The sequence below is a fragment of the Ciona intestinalis genome, chromosome 6, assembly GCF_000224145.3.
Source record: "Ciona intestinalis chromosome 6, KH, whole genome shotgun sequence".
NCBI lineage: Eukaryota > Metazoa > Chordata > Ascidiacea > Phlebobranchia > Cionidae > Ciona > Ciona intestinalis.
In genome coordinates, this window is record NC_020171.2 from 1,556,520 (window position 1) to 1,567,219 (window position 10,700).

General features: G+C 38.1%; 2 protein-coding genes and 3 long non-coding RNA genes across 5 annotated transcripts in view; 2 read left to right on the forward strand and 3 right to left on the reverse strand.

The window, feature by feature from the left end:
* Positions 1–103: 103 nt before the first annotated feature.
* Positions 104–4,471, reverse strand: LOC100186783 (ganglioside-induced differentiation-associated protein 2; the record flags this gene model as incomplete). Its single annotated transcript, XM_002121734.5, is given in 8 exon segments — positions 104–297; positions 727–880; positions 1,313–1,457; positions 1,925–2,179; positions 2,580–2,702; positions 3,158–3,280; positions 3,591–3,739; positions 4,235–4,471. Coding segments are annotated over 8 exon segments (1,316 nt in total), but the record flags the coding sequence as incomplete, so codon positions are not given.
* A 762-nt stretch (positions 4,472–5,233) lies between these two features.
* On the forward strand, positions 5,234–7,273 carry LOC113474319. The gene is made up of 2 exons (XR_003395982.1): positions 5,234–5,314; positions 6,636–7,273. It is a non-coding gene; the product is annotated as an uncharacterized LOC113474319 (long non-coding RNA).
* The window catches only part of LOC100182885 (L-proline trans-4-hydroxylase-like), a 13,195-nt gene continuing 8,135 nt past the window's right edge, over positions 5,641–10,700 (reverse strand). The window contains exon 9 of the mRNA XM_026834864.1: positions 5,641–6,739. Coding sequence (XP_026690665.1) covers positions 6,701–6,739 — 39 coding nt within the window. The 3' untranslated portion in view covers positions 5,641–6,700. The remainder of the gene's footprint in view (positions 6,740–10,700) is intronic.
* Positions 9,413–10,700, reverse strand: part of LOC113474318 — a 2,517-nt gene continuing 1,229 nt past the window's right edge. Inside the window, exon 4 of the long non-coding RNA XR_003395980.1 lies at positions 9,413–9,522. This is a non-coding gene — a long non-coding RNA (uncharacterized LOC113474318). The remainder of the gene's footprint in view (positions 9,523–10,700) is intronic.
* On the forward strand, positions 9,503–10,557 carry LOC113474320. The gene is made up of 2 exons (XR_003395983.1): positions 9,503–9,541; positions 9,929–10,557. It is a non-coding gene; the product is annotated as an uncharacterized LOC113474320 (long non-coding RNA).

Here is a 10,700-nt window from a genome sequence, read left to right on the forward strand (position 1 = left end):
TATATAAATATTTATTAAAATAAACATATATAAATATTGAATAAAGAATATATTAAATAAAGAAAAAATTTTTTTTAAATAAATATATTATAATGTCTTCACCTTGCTCATGAAGCTTGGGTGTACAATGTACAGATACTTGAGATTTTCCCGGTAGCGCTGGTCTAACGTGTGGTACACATGTCGTATAAACTCAACGGAAGGATGATTTTTAGATTCCGACACCGTGTGAAAATAAACGAGCGAATACCTTTCGTTCACCACAGAGTCGAGGATGTGTATAAAATATAGGAGCGCCTATAGGAGCGAAAAAATTTGGTCAAGTTTTTATGGTTAAAAGGTCAAGATTTTATGGTTTGGGGCAACTACAGTCATCATACCATGGGTATTATGTTTCATACACCTCGTGCCCTACAAGTTACCACGCAGACGCATGTAACTTTATGGGTAAAACTGGTCTGTGAATTAGTCCAGAGTTGACTCATAACTGTTAGATATACCTATAAATGTTACATTTTGTAACAAAAATCACAAAAGTTTTATAACTTTTACAAGAGCAGTTAAGTTAGCATCTTTTATGTTCGTATGTCATAAATAAGATATAGTTCAACTTTTACAAGAGCAGTTAAGTTAGCAACTTTTATGTTCGTATGTCATAAATAAGATATAGACAAAATTCAAATTTTGCAGATTTTTACACCTTTATTGCATAAAAACATAAACCACCTTTTCCATGTTCATATTCTGTACGTTCATGTATTTTGCTACCAGTACCACAACAGGGGAGCCCCCTCTGTCGTTACCACATACGTACAAGGCCTTGGTGGAAGCAATTTCCGATAAATTTTCGGTTCTTGCACATCTCAAAAGGCGGTGGTAACTGTAACATGAAACTAATTGAATGATACCATGCAAGAGTTAGTAAAAATTTATAAAGAGTTACACGTCAGATTAATTGTCACTTTTAAAAAGAGTTACATACCAGAATAATCATTAATTTATGAAGAGTTACATATCAGATAATTTGTGAATTTATAAAGGGTTACATATCAGACTAATTGTGATTTATAAAGAGTTACATGTCAGATTATTTGCAAATGTATAAAGAGTTTCATTAACTAAAACAGCGGAGAGAATTATCAGCAAATTACAGTCGTTTAAAAACCCGCTACAATGAAAACTTCTTCAGTAAAACTGGGTAATAAAAACATGGCGGCAGAACAATTACCTAAATTTAGGCTAAATCAGAGGCCTATACTATGTTAAAGTATGTTATTTTCATACACAAAATGTCTCAAACAAATATATTTACATTCTTTCTTGTGATTTGAGCATTTTATCTTTCGTCATGTTCTCGATTTGCCTTTTTCTCCTGCTGTCGTGGTCACCGGACATACTTGCGAATGAGTGGCTCGTTATTGTGGATGGTATGACGGGGTCTTCCTTGTGCGATGACTCTGGATGATATTGATACCTTATGCTTACTGTTGGGTTATACTTATACTTGTACAGTTTACAGAAATGGTGCATTTATATTCACACATTGTCAAGTTATAACATGGGTATATTCTTATACACCAGCCACACATGGTGTATTCATACACCTCATGCTCACTGTCGAGTTATAACATGGGTATATTCTTATACACCAGACACACATGGTGTATTCATACACCTCATGCTCACTGCCAAGTTAATTACAATGTCCTCTTATACACCAGACACACATGGTGTATTCATACACCTCATGCTCACTGTCAAGTTATAACATGGGTGTCTTCTTATACACCAGACACACATGGTGTATTCATACACCTCATGCTCACTGTCAAGTTATAACATGGGTGTATTCTTATACACCAGACACACATGGTGTAGTATTTTGTCCAATGCATACCGTTACTTTTATTTAATAAAAACGTACCAGACATCTCTGACGTTGCTTCATTTTCCGTTGCAAAATCCCTGATGCGTATCGCACGATCTGCTCGAACGATTTCACCCCAATCTGTAAACTCTGTTTGGGGAAGCCAATAAATAAAATCCGATGCTTCTGTATTACTCCTTGGAAAATACGTGGATAGCAGGTTACTGTATAAATCCATCTGTTTCTCTGTGAGGACCAGGACCACAGCTTTTGGATGACAAGAAAGTTTCTGAAGACAGCATCGAATAGTACCTAATTTCAAATTTTATTTGTTCGTTAGATTTAATTTGTTATTTCCCTTTTTTTTGAAGTGTTTAGTTACTGTAGTTTGAACCTTTAAGCTACAAGTTTGAAACAAAATTTACCAAAAAATAGTTTAGTCAATGTAGTGTTTTGTTGGCTATTGTACAAATAACATAACGTTATTATTTCTTTGATTACAATAACGAAGGTCATATAAAATAACAACAGAACAAAATATATTGTCATAATTTGTGACTACTCTTGATACCAAAAACTATGAACTTACGTATCAAAGGTATTATTCTCTATAAAAAAGAATATTTTATATTTTATTTTCAAAAAATGAAATAACAGTCGTCATAACCTAAGAATCAGTCATACCACTAAGAATCCACAAACTTAAACTTACGTATGGCTATGTGGCCCATATGCGTGGTGAGTGAAGGTTCTGCAGTTGGATCGTATAATAATGGAAACGCTACTGAAGACAACTTGTGTTCAGCAGCACATTGCATAGCACCAACGTAGCATCCTATATATAGTGCAACGATTTAAATATTTAATATAACAGTGAATTTGTATTAAATGTGTTAAAGTTTAACAAAACTTTTGTTCGTGACCGTCTGTCACATATTGCTCTCTAGCGACACAGGTGTTTACACTAACATCCTATATATTTAATTTAAACATTTTATAAAACTGTGGATATTTATGAAAATGTGCCAAAGTTTTTGACAGACTGTCACTATTGCTCTATAGCGACATAAGTGTTTGCGCTAGCGAAAAACAATCCATTAAACATTTAATTTTTAGAAAAATTGCTACAAGTCTTGCAAATGACAAACGAAACTTCGGAAATACACTATGATTTTATACCAGATGAGCCTCTAAAAGATTATTTACATTATGCCTGGTAGCAGAAGTAACATAATAAGCAAAATTTTTTTGTAATAAAATACAAGAGTATAAAGCCTACCTACTACCTACCATGTAGAGCAGTTTCCACTGCAGTTTGATATTTCAATGATATTCTTGGTTCCATTACACTTATAACAAATCGTGCAGGTAATGCAAAGCCAGTTTCAAAAGTCACGGAGCCGGTTTTCATATCTGTATAAAAGAATGAATGTATAAAATTTTGTTGTGTTACCAAAATTGTAGCTTTTTGAATAATATCTTTTGTAGTGCTGACAACTTAAACAACTAAACATAAGTGACCACTGGGTTGGAGCAATTACCGTTCAGTGTCTTGCTTGAGGACATATATGCCCACAATGGTAGCAGCGAAAAGACTTGAACCCAATACCTTGCTAACTACTGTACAGGACGATACTATAGCTTGACTCTTCACTAGCACCAAAATGTTACTCTAAGTGTTGTAGTTATTTCTAAAACCATGAAAAACATTTTGTAACTTTACCTTTATTGTGTTTGTATCTTTCATAAACTGCACTTATTTCCGGTCCAGCACCCAACGTAACATCTCTGGCAAGTTGCGACTTGCGTAGGTTGACATCGTTAATTGGTAGCACAACAGCATCAACCTCTAACTTTGATAAGTCGTCATAACTGTGTATGAAATATATTTTGTATACAAACTTTTTGTTATGAAATATATATTTTGAATAAAAAGGTTTATAACTAAAAAGTGTTTTATCTCCTGGGCTTAAAAAAATAAACATTTACTAATTCATTTATACTGCTATGACCAAATAACAACAGTAAAACTTATTTTTCCTTGCCAGGTTAAATGGCGACAGTCATTAAAACACTGTTGTTTTGTTTCATACACCTTGTGCCCGCTTATGAGTTACCACATATGTAACTTTGTTGGTTACTTTTTTTGTGGTTAAACAAAATTTGAACAACCCATGGGTCATCTTGAATTTAGTACAAAAATGCATTTGTGGGTATATAAAGTCTTTTTAGGTTTCTTGCCAAGACATTCATTTAACCTGTAAACTCTGAGCTGGGGGCTACAGTCAAGCGCGCTAACCACTTTTCCCTTGTGCAAAGGTAAAATTAAAGATAGTTATTTTGGCTTGAAAATATTAATTACCTTACCATATGTAAATTCTATCATTCAGATCATGGCGAACGTCGAACCGTAAATCCGGTATATTTTCTTCGTCGCCCGTAAAGTTATCTTCATTTACGTACAGCTTGCTCCAGTTTTGCAGTTGGTTTAACGTAGTATGTGAATTTCTTTCAACAAAGTCAGAACTACGATCATCCATAACGTACCGGTAACCTACAGAGGTCAATTTGAGTCTAAAAAAAAGCCGTGAATATACGACCGTCATTCTGGCAGAATCCTTTCGGACAGCCAAAAAGTGTTGCCGAGTATAAACTAGTCCCCGAACTTTATAAACCTTTACCAAAAACTATGTAGAACTTGGACAAAATGTTTAAAAAATTCATATAGTCTTGTTTTTAATATATTAAAATTTATGGCAATAAAAAAAACATCAGGGTTTACTTTAACCTTGACCTAACTTATTTGTTTTGGTTATACCCAAAGTATGTAGATAAACATATGTTAATATACCGACTCTGGTTATACCGGTACAATATAAACAGACTTCTACTACTAAGAAATTAAACCGGTATTTTAGCGCCCGCAGTATAGTAGTTAGTAAAAGCATTTTATATGCGAGATACAATGCTTCGTGTATATTTTACATATGAGGAGAATAGTAATAATTAGCAGGACTCTGGTAATTAGGGGTGTTATGTCCAAACTTTGTCGTGTTTTGGCGCTTTAACATTTTCGCGCCTGTTGCAACGTCACCACGGTTTTGGCGCGAGTACTGCAGCGCCTGTCGTGACGTCACTGATTACGCGCGAGGCATCTTTTTTCTCGCGTTTCCCTCTGTATTTCACAATCCTCTTTGTTTTACCATCAGTCTCTGTTAGCAGTCGTGTGTAACTTTCGTACTGCACAAGTTAGTCTGGTGTTACAGTGTTAGTGATTTCATCATAGTATGTTTGTAGTCTATATCGTTGTAATCTATTTAGTCTACGTCGTTATGTTATAGCTCTTTTTTTTAAATAATAATATTTTATAGCTTACTAGCTAGAATTATTTCCTTTATCTGAACAATGAACGTGACATCAACTACAGGAGTGCAGACTTATTACCGGGTAAGATGGATACCGTTAGCACATAAAACCAATCGTTTCTGATCGTGTTTTTAACAGTTAACAACGCCCTTCAAGGGTCGTGGGTATACGGTTATAATTCTGTAAATTTGATTTGTTTACTAACAAATGAACCATAAAAGATAATGAAAACGTGTCCCACCTTACCACAAACTACTATATTATAGTAAGGTGGGGGAAGATGGGACACTTTGTCAGACACGATTTTTTAATTATTTTTAGTCTTTACGAACCCCTATTTAATGAGAATCAGAAACATAATGTTGGTGTCCCATCTTCCCCCACATTGTAGTTTTCGTTTATTTTTCTTGCTAAACTTTCAAAGCTTTTATTTAATAGTGTATACCTCAGACGTAATTAAAATATACTATACTGATATAATAACAAGATAATTAAAAAAAAATATATATTTGAAATTCAGTTATTTGTACTCGGAGATAATTTATAAGAAGTGGCTTGTGCGATAATCAATGTAGCAAAACCCAATTTGTAGCGAAATGCAAACTTTATTAAAAATTATTATCATTTTTTGTTATTACAAGTTATAATGCATTTATTGTAGGATAAAATATTTATCAATTGATGTTCGAATAGTAGCCTACCCAAGCACTATCGTTCAAACAATACTAATTGTCATACAATAATATAATGTATGAAACATGTTAAAAATTTACGTATGCTCCTAATAATAAATAATTACACTTATTAATCAAAATTAACAATGATTTTGTCCCGTCTTACAAACTGTCCCGTCTTACACTGTGTGTTTTCGAGATTGTAAAATTTCACCTGTTGTGCGAATCGCTTAATATAACTCCTCGTGTGTTTTATTATATTATTTTAAATTGTTGTCATTTAATAAAGGAGTGATAGTACTAATTCGTGGTATCACCCAAAAAACGTCATGTAGTGTCCCATATTCCCCCACTGTACTATACGTAGTAAAATAATGAAAACATGTCCCATTTTACCGCAAACTACTATATTATTTCGTTGCAATTTATATGGTCTTATGTCGTTTTGTTAAATTTGATATCAACTACAAGAGTGCAGACTTATGATGGGGTAAGATAGATACCGTTAGCACATAAAAACTATAGTTTCTGATCGTGTTTTTAACAACTAACAAATGAGGCGATAAAAGATAATGAAAATATGTCATATCTTTCCCCACTGTACTATATGTGCACCATTAACCATCTTACCCCACAGTATTCCTATAGTTTTTAAATACCTCGTGTACAAACAGATCAAGTTGAAAATTTGCTCCAAAATTTATGTTAAAATCCTCGGAGCCTTCTAGATTTTCCAAATTTCTTTGCCGGTGATACTTAAGGATGACAAACTCGCCGAAAAAATCGACCGACGTCATTCCAAATTCAGACGAAAGCAGCTCACATACGACACCTAGCGACAGTTCAAAATACGAAATTCAGAGCTTCAGTCGCAGATGGTTTACACTTGTTATTTCATAAAGTACTATTTTCTATGGGCTTTTAACCCGGCATGTTACGGGCCCGTTAACAGTTAAACACTGGATTTTGTGACGAAAACATCAGATTTGTGAAAAAAGTTTTCGTACATCGAAACAATATGAGTCGTCACTGACAGAGGGCGATTTTGAAAGAAAACACAACAGAAACTTCAACAGACTCTACACGTTCAAGTATAGAAACGAAATTGACCGGCGCAGTGGCAAAGTGGTTAGCGCGCCTGCCTGTAACCCAGAGGTAATAAGGTCAAGGCTCGTCGCTTCTACCATATTGTTTGGCGTATATGTGTCCTTGCCCAAGACACTTAACTACAATTATTCCAATCCAGCGGTCATTACGGGTTGTCCAAATTATCAGCCATACACAAAAAAATCCAAAAACGAAGTACATGGTATACTAACTCCTAGGCTGGCACGAGGTGTACGAACACCCGTGTTATAACAACTGTCGTTTTCCGGCCACGCAAAGGTAAAGTATAAGTTACATTCATTCATTACACTGCTATTTTTCTACGTGGTTTCAATCGGTCTTGTTATGGCCCAACTAACAGCGAATTTACCAAGTATACCTGAAAGAACAAACCAGGCTTGGCAAGTGAATGGTTCATTTTCTCTCAATCGGTGTTTTTTTATCTTCATGTCTTTACCGATGTCATCGGCGACGTCAAAGTTGGTGTTACGGGAATGGTATTTTGTATTGACCAGTTTATTCATGCTCGGTTTTGCACTTACTATTGGCTGCTTATCCAGGAAAGGCTACATTGCGATCATTTTTAGCCGAACACATATGGGTTTCAGTGATATATTATCATGGTCGATTCCTCCGTCTACTTTGGTTCCCCGTTAACGAAGTCGCAACAGCAGTCACTTTGCAAGTCGTAGGGCGCTGGCGAAGCAGTAGGTTCAGTTAAATGCAAACAAGGTTGACCATTCTTTTTATAACGTTTACAGTGATATCATTATTGCTCTCTGTCTTTATTTTAATCTTTGACGGTGAAATCCTTGTCGTATTTTAAATACCGCTGCATCTTGGACTCACACACAGCCCAACCAATTCCAAGCGCGACACACAGAATTCCATCCGCGACACACACGACGGCCCACAATCCAACCGACCCCCTCCACCTAGCAGAGTCATGAACTAAGTCTCAGTAATGGATTATGACTTGTGACAGCAACCTGGATCATTGTGCAACTACACATATATATAGATCTATTGGCTGCTCAACCAGGAATGGCTACATTGCGATCATTTTTAACACTCACCATTTAAGTCCTTCATGCGACCGATGTCGCTCTATCTTGGACTCAGACGCAGTCTCACTCAGACGCAGTCCAACCATTTTCCCCACAGACCAACCAACTCGTGTTATGAACTAAGTCTCTTGGCAGCAACCTGAAGTATGCAACTCATGTCACCGACTTTGCGACACCATAGCAGTCGAAATTTTTCGCACCATTTTGTATCCTCGTGTGCTTACGTGTTCTTTTTCATGCGAGTGCTCCACCTTGAACACACATTCCAACCGATTCGCATCGCAGTCAGACATGTATTTTTCGCACAATTTTTTATCATCGTGTGCACTTTCAACTTTGCGTATGATTTTTGTTGTGATATGGCTTATAATTTGGACAACTCATTAGTGACCGCTGTTGGAGCAATGTCTGTTTCCAAAGACATACACCGTATCAGTACCGCCGTCGAGCATCGAACCGGGACATTTTGGTTTCGATACAGGCGCCTAAACCACTAAGCCACTGCGCCAGACATCATTACTGCTTACAATTGCAGCTATTGTTGTATTGAAGGTCGAACCGCCTTTGCCGCCGAGTAAATTGCTTTCTATTCTAACCTTTTCCTGGTCAAGAACCTGAGATTTAGGCCAGGCTTTGCCATTACCCCAACACCCGGAAAACCCATTAAAGTCCTTCATGCGACCGATGCCGCTCCATCTCGATGACAGTTCCCAACTCCAATTCGCGACAACGTCCAACCAACTCCATCCGCGACACACAGTCCAACCAACTCCATTCGCGACACACAGTCCTACCAGTCAAACCGACTCCATCCGCGACACATTTTTTTCTCTTTATGTCTTTACCGATGTCATCGGCGACGTCAAAGATACACGGAAATGTTATTTTGTACTGACCAGTTTATTCATGTTCGTTTTCCACCAAGAATGGCTACATTGCGATCATTTTTACCCGAACACTTTTGGGTTTCACCATTTAAATCCTTCATGCGACCGATGTCGCTCTATCTTGGACTCAGACGCAGTCCAACCATTTTCCACACAGACCAACCAACTCAAGTTATGAACTAAGTCTCTTGGCAGCAACCTGAAGTATGCAACTCATGTCACCGACTTTGCGACACCGCATAGCAGTCGAACATGTGTTTTTCGCACCTCGTGGGCTTACGTGTTCTGTTTCATGCGACTGCTCCATCATAAACACACGCAGTATAATTTGGACAGCCCATTAGTGACCGCTGTTGGAGCAATGTCTGTTTCCAAAGACATACACCGTATCAGTACCGCCGTCGAGCATCGAACCGGGCACACTTTGGTTTCGATACAGGCGCCTAAACCACTAAGCCACTGCGCCGGACATCATTACTGCTTACAATTGCAGCTATTGTTGTATTGAAGGTCGAACCGCCTTTGCCGCCGAGTAAATTGCTTTCTATTCTAACCTTTTTCTGGTCAAGAATTGTGTGGCACATTACCCCAACACCCGGAAAACCCATTAAAGTCCTTCATGCGACCGATGCCGCTCCATCTCGATGACAGTTCCCAACTCAATTCGCGACAACGTCCAACCAACTCCATCCACGACCACAGCCCAACCAACTCCATTCGCGACACACAGTCCAACCAACTCTATCACAGTACAACCAACTCCATCACAGTACAATCCAACTCTGTCTGACCAACTCCATTCGCGACACACAGTCCAACCAACTCCATTCGCGACACACAATCCAACCAACTCCATCCGCGACACACAGTCCAACCACACAGTGCAACCAACTCCATCTGCGACACACAATCCAACCAACTTCATTCTTTTCCTGGTCAAGAACCTGGGATTTAGGCCAGGTTTGGCCCATTACCCCAACACCCGGAAAACCTATTGAAGTCTTTCATGCGACCGATGCCGCTCCATCTCGACAAGTCCCCAACTCCATTCACGACACACAATCCAACCAGTCTGACCAACTCCATCCGCGACACACAGTCCGACCAACTACATTCGCGACACATAACCTTTTCCTGGTCAAGAACCTGAGATTTAGGCCAGGTTTGGCCCATTACCCCCAACACCTGGAAAACCTATTGAAGTCCTTCATGCGACCGATGCTCCATCCGCGACAACGTCCAACCAACTCCATCTGCGCGACACACAGTCCAACCAACTCCATTCGCGACACACAGTCCGACCAGTCCACGCGACACACAGTCCAACCAACTCAATCCGCGACACAATTGTAAGCAGTAATGATTTTTTTCTCTTTATGTCTTTACCGATGTCATCGGCGACGTCATCGGCGACGTCAAAGATGGTGTTACGGAAATGTTATTTTGTATGACCAGTTTATTCATGTTCGTTTTCCACCAAGAATGGCTACATTGCGATCATTTTTAACCGAACACTTATGGGTTTCACCATTTAAGTCCTTTATGCGACCGATGTCGCTCTATCTTGGACTCAGACGCAGTCCAACCATTTTCCACACAGACCAACCAACTCGAGTTATGAACTAAGTCTCTTGGCAGCAAACCTGAAGTATGCAACTCATGTCACCGACTTTGCGACACGGCATAGCAGTCAGACATGTATTTTTCGCACAATTTTGGATCATCGTGTGCA